At 32.7% G+C, this 15,384-nt stretch overlaps 1 protein-coding gene across 1 annotated transcript; it reads right to left on the bottom strand.

Annotated features, from left to right (window-relative positions):
• Positions 1 to 6,210: 6,210 nt before the first annotated feature.
• On the bottom strand, positions 6,211 to 14,493 carry LOC148619103 (transcription factor MafK-like). The gene is made up of 2 exons (XM_088578659.1): positions 14,230 to 14,493; positions 6,211 to 10,853 (listed from the first exon to the last, which is right to left on the bottom strand). Exons 1-2 carry the CDS (start codon positions 14,239 to 14,241, stop codon positions 10,386 to 10,388), a joined length of 480 nt encoding a protein of 159 aa, XP_088434785.1. The 5' UTR covers positions 14,242 to 14,493; the 3' UTR covers positions 6,211 to 10,385.
• Positions 14,494 to 15,384: the final 891 nt, after the last annotated feature.

Raw genomic sequence — 15,384 nt, 5'->3', positions numbered from 1 at the left:
CTGGAAACATGGACCAGGTGCATCGGTAGGGTAAACGTCATCTGTTTTCTAGAAACACCAGCCCGGTAGTTTCATCAAGCTCTGGCATAACGTATGAGTTGTGATATGAACACTCCATACGCAGGTGCTGAAGGGATGCATATGTTGCCACTGATGAAAGGAAAGTTGACAATTCTAAATGAAAAGTCATCACGTTTGTCGTAAAGTTTGGTCAATGGTTTTTCTTTACCATCGATTTCTAAGTGTAGGTCAAGATATGAGGCTGACTTCACAGTGTCAGTAGTATCGTTTATCTCAAATTTTTTTTGGGGTAGATGCGATGTATCAAATCCCCAAAATTAGGATTGTTTAAAGATAATACGTCATCTATATAGCGGAAACTGAGATTAAAGGATCTAGCTAAACGATATTCTTTCTTTCGGATCAGAACAGCTATAAAGTCAGCCTCATAAGAGTGACGGAATAGGTCAGCGAGTAGAGGAGAACAATTTGTTCCCAATGCCGACCTTTTGTTGAAAAACGCGTCCACCACACTAGACAAATATGTTATCGGTTAAAAATTCCAGCATTTTGCAAATATCTTCTTCTGTATATTTGGAAGATGATTTGGAATTATTTCTCACAAAGTTTGAGGAATCTCTACCAGAACTATATATATTTGTATCTAGGTGTACCATCTTTTTTTAAAATAATGATGTATAATGTTTTTAAGTCGGGATTTTAACTGAGTATGGGGAACAGAAGTATACAGTGTTGAAAATCATAGGTTTTAATGCTATTGTGTTCTGATAATAGTCTTGAACTGATTGTCTCCAGAAGATTTTTCGAATATTTCAGGATCCACATTGAATAAACACCACTACGGGAGTAACAAGTATTGTGGTAGGACTGCAGACCCTCTTTGACAGCTGTGAGTATGGAAGTTAAAACTTTTGAAAGAGGTTTGGTGGTACATTATGCAGATCTAACTATGTAACATTATTTGTATGGATTCTTGTGGAGTTTAGGAATCCAGCACATAGGTGGTAAATCACAGTCATCGGCCTTGGTAGAGAGACCAAAAAGAATATAGCACAGATTTGTGGTTTTCCACAATCTCTTCTTTGGAGAGTGTGGTAGCAGTATATGTCTTGTCACTGCTATTATTTTCTACGTCTACCTCTGACAATAAACATTGGATGTAAAACTTTTGCAGACAAAAACAATGTTGTTTTGGGCTTTGTCTGCTGGTACGACAACATATTTGTCATGTATAGTAGACAATGTTTTTGCTACATCGTGTTCTTTGAAAACTGATGTAGCATTGGCACTCATTGACCTACTTAAAACTTTCATTCGTTTCAAAATTAAAGACCTCACGGCCTCTGACCACTCTGACAGAGAATCGATGTCTTCTTGTTCTCGTTTTGTCAATTTTTTTTTCTTTTGCGTAGTCCTCTACGGCATCCATAAGAACTTTAAAGTTATAATTCTAATTTATGGAGCGTGGTTCACGGTACTTGGGACCTTTAGAAAGGATATTACGCAGAGATTCGTTTTCGATGATGGATAAATCTCCCGTAACGGTGTGACTGGACGGACCATAATTTGTGAAAATCAGGATTTCTTTCCCAGTTCTAGGGGCGTACGCCCAGCACGTCCGTCCATTGATCCGCGCATGTACAGGTGATGTAGTCCAGTTAGGTCTGTCATCAGCGTCTGTCGTTGGGCATTTTGTTGACTGGTAATCTTGCATTTTTCTTCTGCTAAGCTCTCATAGCGGATATCCTAATGTCTTCAGATGATCCAAAACTTTTCCTAGACCATGACACCTTCAGTTGGAAAAAATAGTCTTTACTCTACTAATCTTTCCCCGAATTCCAGTTCAGATCATCTCTACACTTTAGGTCTTAATAAGGTACTCCTACAACGTCAGAGGTTGGAATTCCGTTTCTCCATGGCACCAAGTCAGAAAACAGCTTGCCAGACAACCTCTGGCACTGCTGGAGTAGAAATTAGACTGATATTTTTTTTCAATAATGGTCAATGGCTTAAACGGAATCTCTGTCTCCAGTCTTTGTGTCTCTAATCATGTTTGGTAAAACACCTATCTAAAACGGCTATGTTCCAAATTTAAAACACCTACAGAAATAGGCAAATGAAGTTGGCAAAGATTACAAAATAAACAGAGAATATACCACCTTTGTTTCATGGGATTTGGGAACGAACTTCATTATTAAATTTAATGTGAAAACAAAACCGTACTAAGACTTTCTCTGGTACCAACTGCCATACAGAACTACATATATCTCACTTAGAAATCTCATAAAATTATAGTGTCTCAGTAGTCAAACTATTGACTAACTATAACTACCTTTCTTTTATTCACAGACTATTTTATACAGTAGTGTCAAAAATGTCAACTTCAATAGAGTGCATCTCTCTCTTTATGCAAGTCCTCTAGAAACAGCTTCGATATTTTTACCAATGTCAGACTGTAATGAGGCAAAGGATGTGTCACGACTCACATCCATCAAGAGTTGAATCAACTTTTTATTGTCATTTAATATCATTCTTTCCAGATCACTGTCAATATCTTGAATAGTAGATCGCCATGAGATCATATTAATCGGACTTGTTCTGTCTTGTCACAGAGCAGCAACAAATGTTCAAGATCTTCATCGTTCTGCTTGCATAATAGGAAAAGAGGACTAACTTAATACTACAACGTACACTCCAGACAGGCGGCTCTCGATTTGTTATGCGTTGATCCAGAGACCGATAGGTCTATGATTGATTTGTCATTGATTTAACACTGAGAAATTTCATAGAAGACTTTCCAACTAAAATCTCGTCAAGTTTGTTTTGGTTTTTCTTTTACCTAGAGATTACTAGGCATATTATCCAACAAGTTAAAAACTGAGTTTAAAGTCATATATTTCTGGAATATTTTTACATAAATAAAACACTTATTGGAGTCATTATTTTTCATAATTAAAGCTGCATTAGCTGCCAAATTTGTTCAGTTTTGATTCTACTGAATTTTGCTGCTTTAACGATATAATGCAATTGAAGCAATTAATGTCAATAATACCTACAGAATATTGTGAAAACAACATTTTTTTTAATAAGAGAAGATCGACAGGTCTGATCTAATTATTTTTCGCCATTTCTACCGGGGATTGCCGACAGGACATTCACCAGGGTTAAAAATACTTTAACCGTGGTAACAAAATAACAATAACGGATACACAGGTGTGTTGTTTTCATTTCATTTCATTTATTTCTTGATTAGTTTTCAAATAAATAATGACCTTATTTGAGCCACATTATATTACAATACATAAATTTCAAAAGAATCCTTGCGATATATTCGAACTTTTTTTTCTTTTACGGCTGGAGTCCATCGGCCTTCCTTGCCGTTGAATAACCACTTTCGCTTTGCAATCAGATTTTATGATTAAAGAAGCGACCCTTACAATACATGCACCAGAAGTCGTATGCATATATATTTCGATTTTCTTGTCTTGCGAGACAATAAATATATTTTTGTCTTGCAAGACAACAAATATATAGTCACCTATTTCATGTATTCAATGTATTTTATTTGTGGATATCAAATGAAATTGTACAAGTAAATTACAACTTAGTAAAAATAATTCAAAGTTAAGGTATGTTTCAAAAGAAACAAAATATTACGAAAATGACAGCTAATGCAGCTTTAACTGTCTGTCAAGTCCTTAACGTTGTTTTGGTGAGGTATATTGCCGAAGTTGACACCCGCTGTGCGTTCCGGTAAATTCATGAGAATTTTTAGTGTGATTTTTTAAACATATTGAGCTACTTCAACTCTCTGACAGAATCACTGAATCAAGTCTTGGAAATCTTAGGCGGACGTATGTGTTCTATCTCACTTCTGTTTTAATACGTTCTCTCCTTCTAGTACTGTTTGTTCATTCATCATTGGTGTTTAACTTCTGTTGTGAATGATTGTGTGTAATCCCTTTTGGGATTCAGTGTCCGGAGCTGTTTTCTGATTTGGCCGCCCACTGGTTTCATGGTGTTAGTTCGTAAGCTTTTTATGAATAACACACACTGATAAAATCTCTAAATACGAGTTGTATTTATTATTAAAACATCACAAATGACCAAAGAACAGAACAAATTAACAACTCATACGAAGTGTATAACAATGTTTATTGACGACCCCATATTCATAGTAGGAGAGATCTATATCCAGTTTGCCCTTTTTGCACCACATAATTACTCCTATGCAGTTAAGTCAACCATGCAATAAATTCAAACCAGGTAGAGATCTTTGTGTAATACTTATAATTTTATTCAAGTTTTTGCCCAGAAAATGGGAAACTTTATTGTTCATCATTACCAGAAAATGGCACTTCAAAGAGATCAATACTCATATACTTAATTTTAAATGTTAAGTTAATTGTCACAACAGCCAAGGTTTTCCCTTATTCCTCATAAATTCGGTCTGTAACCCCTAAAATGAACCAAAACCTTACTTTGGAGGGATTTTGAGAAGTTGCACTTGTGAGGTTTCAAAATGTAAAATCCTTAATTAACATCCCTAGGTAAAAATTAGTACTTCTCATTTTAAGTATTGCAAATCTTGCTTGTTTTTTACTTGACATTACTACTCCAAATCCGGTCCTCTTAAATTTTAGAGACCAATGATTTACGATTCTGGTAATTTTTATGGTATTGTCATTTTTTAATATGTTCTGAGCTAGCTTTCAGTAACTGGACATTCTTTTAAGTGGATATCTCATTTTGTTTATATGGTGTATGTTTGGGTATTTCATGAAGAGAATTGGATGTATTATGAGTAAATTCTATGGTTTGTTTGTTGGTTGGTTGTTTCAATAAATTCTGACCTTACGTCAAAGGAGGACGGTTAAGGCCTTATAAACCTGGTTAAACCTCGCGACAGATATTATGCGTCTGTCCAGTCCAATGTTAGTTATTAATGTGTCTGTTTTCTTATACTGTAGTACTTTTAGTTTAATTTTGAAGAGTTTTTCGTGGATTTTATCATTTTGTTGTCAGGGCCTTTTAATAAAGCTTACTTAAAGTCAAGTTAAATATGTGTTTACGTTCGGTATTCCAGTGGGAACAAATTGTGCTCCAATACTTGCTGACCTATTCCTTCACTCTTATGAGGCTGACTTTATAGCTTATCTGATCCGAAAGAAAGAGTATCGTTTTGTTAGATCCTTTAATCTCAGTTTCCGCTATATAGATGACGTATTATCTTTGAACAATCCTAATTTAGGGGATTTGATACAGCGCATCTACCCAAAAGGATACTACAGACACTGTGAAGTCAGCCTCATATCTTGACCTACACTTAGAAATCGATGGTAAAGGAAAACTTTTGACCAACCTTTACGACAAACGTGATGACTTTTCTTTCAGAATTGTCAACTTTCCTTTCATCTGTGGCAACATCCCTTCAGCACCTGTGTATGGAGTGTTCATACCACAAGTCATATGTTATGCCAGAGTTTGCCGAAACTACGCAACTTTTTGTATTGCGCCAGAACTCTATCAAATAGACTTCTGGAACAGGTTATATTGATACAAGATTGAAGTCACCACTACAGAGGTTTTATGGACGTCATTAACTCATGGATCGTTATGGTGTATCCATTTGCACCATGAAAACTGATTTATTCAACGGGTCATAGTTTTCCTTTCCTTGTTTGTCTACCCCGGACTTGACATTTTATGAGCAACTCGGCCGGTGTTTCTAGAAAAGTAGAGGATGCTTACCCGACCGATGCACCTAGTCCATGCTCCCAGTATGTAGTGGTCAGAGTTGCTCACTTGCTTTTGTTACTTTGTGTGTATGATTTTAGTTACTTTATGTTCTTTGTCGTGTATGTCTGTTTTCCATGTCTGGTCTTTGTCCCTGGATTGCATTCTTTTGATTACTGCTATAACCTTGGTTCCCTTGATTACTCTCTTACACTTGTTGAAAACGTTTTCTTCATCTATGATGCAATCACAAGCCTCCCATGTTTGATGTGTTTCACCATGTACATTTTTTTTTGGTCCAAGGAGTCTCTACAATTCAGTCTTCAACAAGGAGACCCCACAACTCAAATTTCACAAGGAGATTCATCCACTCAAGCTTCAATTTTCTAGGTCTGGCAAGTAACTCTCAAAGTGCTGCATCATACACAAGAATTTACTGGATAAAACGAATCATTTCACAAGAAGAAAATTCTTTATTAAATGCAGTTTGATGTACAAAGTTTCTTCAATAGAGTTTTTTATATTCACATTTTTGATGGAATTAATTATTCTATAAAATTTTGGCATTAACATTTCACATTTACAGGTATCAATTTGAAAATCAAATTTTGTCCATTATTGTAAAACTTACATCACAAATTTAGAAATGAATGAACATGTGAAGAAAATGTCATATCGGATAAACTAATCTAGACAACGGTCCCATTTCTTCCCTTAAGTTAAATTCTTTCTCAATAACATTCAAATGAAAACAATTGTAAAATACATGGAAATGTTGAACCAATCACAGCAATCATATAGCACTACAATGAATCAATGCATAAATTTACATTAATTATAATTTTACATGTTTCAAAGAATAAACAAAGTCATCAAAAATAAACAAAGTCACCAAAAGCTTTATCAATAATTAATTTTAAATCGAAAGTTTCAAATTCGCCAATATATTCCATTTCAACCAATGAAGATCGTCAACTTTGACCTCAAACAACAAGTATATTTTCTCTGAGACTCTCCATTTTCCTCAGATTATTCTTTGAAAATATGTAATACCAGATACATAAGAACAAAATAAAAGTTATCATACAAAACAATTGTTCCTTTAGCTGCCCCATGAACTCATAAACACATACATTAACATTCATAAATAGAAAATAAAACAACAAATATTGCATCCCGTCCATAAACCTCAAACCCTAGTCAAACTAAATGCAAATGAACACTTTCAAGCCATAATAAAAGAAGTTATTAAAATTTCACATTTTTTAGCATAACCTGTACACCTCAGACACATATTTTAACAAATTTGATAAACTGATACAATGTAATTAAAACAGGTATCTGGATTGACCAAGTAGGAATGTTGTTTAAAACAAGATTAAATAAAGCATAAAAACTGACTACATGTATTAGATTAACTAAGTCCTCTCTATGTCAACTATCATTGACAATGTTATTTGTCTAAGACAATATTTGAGCTTTTTAATTTACATGTATATCTTAATACTACCACAGGTAATAAAGCGAAAAATGTAATTTAATAGTTGATAGTGATTAAATAAAGAACTGGGATCGATATAGTTTCATTAATATGTCAGTCACTGTTAACATATCTGATCATCTATATATCAATAATTCCACTACTCTTGACAGTACCAGGGAATTAGATCAACAGGTCACATGGTATGTTTACCTGTAGGTAGATACAGGTAAATTTACCTAGAATCAAAATATGCATTTAACAAGTCCTTACAGATTGTCCTATAACCAGTTTTTGTCAGATTTTATCAATAAACATTTCTCGTTCAAAAGTTCAAAGGTATGCCCAAAATTCTTGACGATATCAGCTTTAAATATATGCACTAATGACAATGAAATATGTATTTCTTCTTACATAATGTATAAAATTGACTGTTCTAATTTTATTAATAAATATGGCTTAAATATAAAAAAATCTGATCACCAGTATTTAAGCAATAAGTTACCATGAAATATAAGAAATTCCTATTAAATTATCATAGTTCTTTGCCATCAAATTATCAATTCAATCCATTATTCAATTAAAACAAAGTTCAGGACCAAATAAGAACACATGTTACGTACACTGTACAAGGTGTTACACAGATTTCTTTCTTTAAATGATTGATTTACAGATAGGCACAATACTGTTTACACCTTGTCAACATACCAAACATATTTAGTGGTGTATTCAGACACAAGACATCATATAAAGACCACATTGAATGACCTTAGTTAATTACCTGTACACCAAACTTAATGTCACTTATATCAATCTCAACTATTTCAAATAAAAAACCCTTTGTCAAGATACCAGTAATATTTATTTCTTTTAATCAATTTAAACTTAAAATCAAATTCTGCTGAGCTAACAAATATTTCAGACAGAGAGTTCATATTCAGTAAAATTTTTAGCTGAATTGACAGAAGAGAAATTCTAGTTAATCCCTCAGGCATGAACTTAATAGGTAAAGATAGGGTATGATACTTTATCTTTTGTATACAGGATAAGGCATGTCCGACTATTTAAATCTGAACCGTTTTTTTAATCATCATATCCTAGTGTGAAGTGGTTTTATAAACCACAATAAGGATCCACCCAGTACAGTCACATAAAGTCCTTTATCATATTCCTATCATATTCATTTTCTTAAAAAAAAAACAAAAAAACAACGAAACATCTGATGAAGAAAATCCAATAGTACATTCATATTTTTATTTTTGAATAAAAAAAAATTCTCTTACTTTCATAATAGATCTCCAAGAAGAGGTGTTAGAAGCACCTGTCCCACTAAAAAAGTGTGGATTCTAATTAAACATACATTACATTTCATACAATGATACAGTCTCTAAATATATATACATAATCTACTTGTATGGACGGCATTACGATATATATTATGTTTTACATATTTGAAGGTATATTTTGGCCAGATTGAAATCATTATTTCTTTGTTTACCAGCTATATTTATAAATAGGAAAATTTAAACTTCTTCTTCCTGGTACATAATAATTGTCCTAAATTTAAACCATGTGCAAACAGACAGATGTGGGTATTTCTAAAAAAAATTATTGAACAACCAGTGAACACTCATGAGCAAATTTCTCTCATTAATGAGTTTTGAGGCAGCACTCCTTTCATAAAAGTTATTTAGTACATGATGTAACAACTTAGTCACCACCTAACACAAAAAAAAACTTTACAAATGAGTATAGCCTTGGTTCTCCATATCATTTTTTTCTTATCTCAATAAAATCTTGAACCAAGCCGAACAGTATTCTTTTAAGTAAATATCAAATCTTTATCTATAAAATCTGCTGATTACTTCATTTCATTTGAAGTGCTATGTAGAGAAAAGTACATTATTTTCTCTTGAATTTCACAATTAATCCGACTTCCTTGTAAACCATCCTTGGTAAAGCAATTCAGTACATTACAATCATACCATTGTTGGATCATTGGAATGTTCATATCTTCCTAACCTCAAATCTAGGCTTGTCCTTATATGCATTCTAACTTTAATACCTGGATTTATGAATAAGCTGATGATTGTCAAGTTTCATCAGAAAAAAAATGTTCAAAAAACAATTTTTGACATTAAATGAAATTCCTATTGTTATACGGTTGTAACAACTGGAGCGATAAATTACTATTTGTTCAAAATCTGGTTACTCTTCAATGACCAAACAAAACAAAAAAAATTAAAGAAAATAAAAAACAAATTACTTATTCCAGTTGAAATACTGGAGAAATATCTCTAACATAATTTTGTGTTTTTTTTTTCTACTTCAAGTCACTGTTTTCACATACCCAACCTTTAATATAAGTCACAACCTTAGAAATAAATAAACATCCGCAAGATAAATAAGGAAGGGTATGCGGAACACACTTGCCTCTAACACTACAGCACCATAAAAATCGGTCAGTTACAGAACTGATCATTCATCTTTACTTCAAGGTATAATAATCATGAAAACAGGACGAAAAGAAAGAAGTTTCTGTCAAACCCTTGCCTATAAATTTATCATTGATAATGGGTAAACAGACAACCAAAAACAAGTACAAAACATGTACTTTAATGAAAGGTAAATTTAGTACAAAACTATCAACTGAAGCTGAAGTAAGGTGTCATAGAAAACTTTTACTGATAAGCAATTGTATTTTGCGATGAAAACATTACACAATCATGTAACTGGATTACAAATGTCAATGAACTAAGTAGATAGATAACATCCTACATACATGCAACAGTAGACATTCACTGGCTGTTTATAAACATTAGTCATGTGAAAGTCACCAGATAGTCTAAAAATAGCAAGCCAATATCAACTATTTCAGAACAATAATGAATGATCAGCTCTGTACTTAACTTTGTCAGAATTTATGTAACATTGTTACACAAACCCAGAATCAATGACCCTTCCATTGTACATACATATAAAATTACAAAAAAATCTGAACACATATAGAACCTTTAAGGCATATGAGCAACCAGCAATCTTCCTTCTGAAAATTGTCCACATTGTGTTGATATTAACACTTTGTAATAAATTAATGACAATAGATAAATGTTATTTACAATGGGTGATGAGGAATGTTTGACTAAGGTTACCCGAGACTGGGTTCCGTTTTTACAATGTGTGGAAATCCAGTAGAGTACATGATTGGTGGGGATAAAACTCTAATCCTGTTAGCTTCAGCAAATCTCTGTAATGCGTCATATTTATTCTTCAATGAACTTAGCTCAAGTTTGACCACATCGTTTTCTCTTTGTAGCCTTTCCACTTCAGCTCTCAATCCATCTTTTTCACCTTCAAGTATTTCCTTTTGGGTCAAACGCTTTTCACGACAATTAGCTGCATATCCTCTATTTTTCAATGTTCTCCTTCGTTGTTTTAACTTGATCATTTCATCCTTTGGCAAGCCTTTCAGCATTTTATTGAGCTCTTTGACAGTTAAAGCTACAAGCTCGTCATCACTGATGGGCATTGCTGAAGGAGTACTACTACTACTAGGTCTGGCTGGTGGACTATGGACAGCCAAGGCAGCATCAGATTTACACTGTGACAAGAAAATCTATAAAAGAAAACATATCTTTTCTAAGTCAATGAAATACATGTACCGGTACACCATAAAACATTGGCATAGTATCTTATTAGCAACGATACTACTATGATGTATACTAATAAACAAGGTTGTTTCTAGTTTCCCTATGGTACTGAAGCCGGAGAAAATTTGAAGTGTACATTTACATATACCATATAACAGCGCATTCATGTACATGTAAATGAACTTAAATTTCAATATTATACAATAAAACTTTAATAAGATATTATCATACCAAGTACATATATGTGCATGTACTTTAAAACAGCCCTGGCTTCTTAGCAACATTTCACTATAAATGACAGATTAGTTTTAGTTCAAAGATAACAACTACATGTACATGTACTTGTATCAGGGATGATTTTACAATGTCTACAGACAAAGCAGAAATTGGCAAAATTGGAAGTAAATATACAGTAAAAAAAAAAGCAATCGTAACATTAAAATCCGGATTTGAAATAACGGAAAAAATTCAGTTGTTGTACTATGTGATGGTTTTTGGCATGTATTAAAAAATGGAACAGATCAGATTGCATGTTTATATTAGAATATAGATTCATGTCAAGTTTAACAATTCTCAAGTTCTACTTTATAAGAAAGCATGCCCTGTTACAGTAACCTACATTTTGTATATACATTTGTACATGTGCATGCAATTCGTACTCTAAATTTGAAGTAACATCAAATGCAGAATGTAATTTTCCAAAGTAAAGAAACTTGTAGTGCATGTACATTTAGATGCAATCTAATTTAAAAGAGCCTTATTTTCTAATGTGCAAATTTTTATACAACAAACACTTGCGAAGTAAAACAAAATACAAAATGTACACCAAATTCTTGACTTTGTAAATTTGTGGCTGCTTTCTCTTCAGAAATTGTACATGTACATCTTAACATGTATCATACCATGCCATTCACTGGGATAAATTTAGTATGATAATATTTGGTGCACTAAATTGGCACTTATAACGAGACTTGTAACAAAGCCAAATGTGTGACTAAATGTCACAATGCTGCCAATTTATCAATACTGAAAGGTTTTTTGGATCAAAGACTGTTGACATAATTAAGGTACACATACATGTACATGTAATTGCTAAAACAGACACAAATATATACATTTATTTTTCAAGCAAATACATTGTACATGTACAAGTTGGGAACTACGTCTTAAGAACTACAATGTATATGTAACATACATGAACATTTGTATTTTATAATGGTTTTTATTTCAGATTTCAACTTCATGAACCAATCTTATTAAGTTTTGACATAATTAATTCAATAGTTTAATATCATTCTGATTCATTAATTCTTAAGCATGTACAATGTTTTTTTTTTTGGCTTTTCAGAATTTCCTGTAAGTGACCTAGAAAGATTACTTCTTACATGTACAATATGTAAAAGTGTACCTTACAGTTTACAAGGTCTTTTTTTATAATTGGAAATAAATAACACGATGATCAAACCTTACAGTTGACCATATTAGTGTCCCAAGACCAATGTGCCATTTACACTGCAGCATTTGCCCTATACATGTATTTACATGTACAGATACATTTTGTACATTCATCATTAAGGAAGTTAATATAGAGAAAATTCATGGGTTCTTTAAACCAAACAAATAAAAAGGTTAATATCATATTTCAGTAAAAATAACTTCATCTTTTCTGATAGTTTTCAAGTCTTTTATATTTTTTTTACTTATTAAAAGAAGTGAATATATGTTTTTAAAAAGTTCAGGAAAACTAATCTGACCCACTAAAACTAGAAAGGATGTTGCTAGAGATGCTCTTAAGGGTTAAAAATTGTCAAGTATGGAGAAACACTTTTTGACCCATTCATAGAAAAAAAAAAACATTTCCCCCATTATTTAACTAGGCAGATTTTCAAATAAAAATATTGATTTCACTCACTGCTGAAATATAAATAAAAATATCGCACCTGCAAAACAAAAATTCTCATTTGATCCCCACTCCTTTGTGCCAAAGAGGTTTTTAATGCCCTTTACTATATTTACAAGTCTCACACAGATGCCACATGTATGGTAAAGCTCACGATGGCTGCTGATTTAGGCAATGCCTACTCCATATTTAAGGATTTTTAAATGCTGTATTAAATCATATAGGTTAATATATTGCAGCGGAGAAAGAAGAAAGTGGAAACAAGGAAGTGTCAAAAGACAACCTTACAACATTGTATAAAAGCACACATTCATATAAAATTAAATTGAGTTTCAACACCTGAAAATCCACTATAAACAAAATAAAATGAATAAAAATCAGCATGAGCAGTTTGAATGATGCATGAATCATAAAGAACATTTAACATATCTACAATACGTGATGACAAAAATGACTAGAAAATTCACATTTTATTCAAAATTCACTGCAATTCAACTTCACAGTATTGTGTAGCAAAGAAACATTGACAGCTAAAGTCTAGGGCGACCACCTCCCTTAATCAATAATCCTTACTCATGTTGTATTTTTCTGATGACTAATGATTTTTACAACCAACATCTGCTGATCAAGCTGATGTCAAAAATCAATGAAGATGATAGAAATGGTTGGTTGCTGCTGCCACACATGATATGATGTAGAAGAAGAAAAACAAACATATGTTACTACTAAGAATCAAAACCTTAGTCCAAGAAATGAAAGTCGAAACTTGTATATATACAATAGGTATGGTACATTGTCATTGATGAACATGCATGTACATTCATAAAAATAAACCACACACAATCTTATTGTTTACACGCACACAAATAATGTTATAAGTGTACATGTAAGTATTTTCCGGTTTCATGTTACTTGGTTTTTTAACAAATGTACATTATAAAAACTGTACGTCGCTAGAAAATTATACAATTCAATTATAGTACAGCGGACCTGTATACAATGTTTACAAACATGAAAATATAAAATAATTCAGTTTGATATTTGAAAATATGACAATAAATATGTAATTTTAATTCAAATTGATGTAAATTTGTCATACTTAGAATACGCTATGTTCTATTTTCGTTAATTATGTCATTATTGTCATGGATTGCATAAACCCAATACACAAAGACGATCTGCGCAATAATCAATGGGGACGAATATCACGTGGTCTACATCAACAATCAACTCAGCACTTATGAAAATCGCAATTTAAAAAATTTTAACATAAAAATACAACAGGAATCCAACAAATAATCAATAAGTTCACCAAAATAAACCTTCAGTATACAGTTTCTTCGTGTAATATCAAAGAAAATAGTGTATTCCAGATGTAAACAAAACATAAACAAGGCCACGCCATAGTACTACACGCATCGTGTTCAAGTAACTTTTCTTACCTTTTTACTCATTTTTGTCTTTCCAGGGACTATCTACTCCTTTTAGTAATGATATATATCCAATATTTTAACAAAAAATACAGCTTTGAACTCAAAATGTCCTCTTATTTCCACACAAATCGTTTATTTTGGTTTCTACGTATTATTTTGCGACTCGGCAGTTCTCGGAGTTGTGCGTATTTTTGCGCCTCTCGGGAAGGATTTTCATTGGCTGGTGAGATGTACAAACTGATGACTCAGCACGGACTTGATCAACTCGCTACGTTTCTGATGATTCAGCAGTAAAAACCACAACATTCAACACAATCCCATAGTGACTATGTAAACAGTGCTATGAAGACCGTTTCTCCAGCAGCAGGCATTGTTTTGTTTTTACTCCGGTTGCGTAAACGTTGGAGTTACTAAAAATAAACTTGATTATTTAATGGAAATTATACGGTTAAACAATTTCAACCAGAAATTTGAAGTTCGTCGATTATTTGACTAAATTTATTTATAGCTCTTATTTACTATGAATATGTAATAACTATTCAATAAGAAAGGAAGTGTAATTCATATAGTAAAATTGCGAAATGAGGAAGATCGAGGTTGGGTGTTCCCACGAAACAACTATATTTTGTATTCAACGTATATTTCTGATGACCCAGCAGTATAAAAAAAAGACAAGTAGTTTCTAGGCGTTTCATTTCAGGGTTTTCAGTACTACTCTATTGTAAATTGACTTCAGTCATTTTTATTTTATTCTAGGTAAAACCATCCTGTACCCAAATGATTAAATTTTCTGTACATGTATACTTAAATATCATTTTATCTTCGGTACGAGGCACATAATAGCAAGCTCCACCTGTAACTCGATATCGAACGTCTGGCGCTGATTATTAGTTCCATCCGCCATCTGTCCGTATACAATTTTTTCACACTTTCTCATTTACCCTCTCTTAACAGACGCTTCGCTTTCGGAAAACGGAGAGCTTTCTTCAAACACATAATATTAATAGTATCATCAAGAGAACACACATGATGAATTCGTTCGAAATCACAAATATGAAATGGTTTCATATGTGCATAAACCTACAATTAAGTTATAGGTCTATGATATAGACAGGAACAGTAAGTTCAATAGGTCTAGCCCCGTGCAGGTCCGGGTGTTAAAAG

The sequence above is a fragment of the Perna viridis genome, chromosome 4 (genome assembly GCF_037379345.1).
Source record: "Perna viridis isolate PV_CMFRI_1.1 ecotype Kerala chromosome 4, ASM3737934v1, whole genome shotgun sequence".
Classification (NCBI taxonomy): Eukaryota; Metazoa; Mollusca; class Bivalvia; order Mytilida; family Mytilidae; genus Perna; species Perna viridis.
Note: the sequence above shows the minus strand (reverse complement) of the source record. Positions and strands in the feature narration are given on the sequence as shown.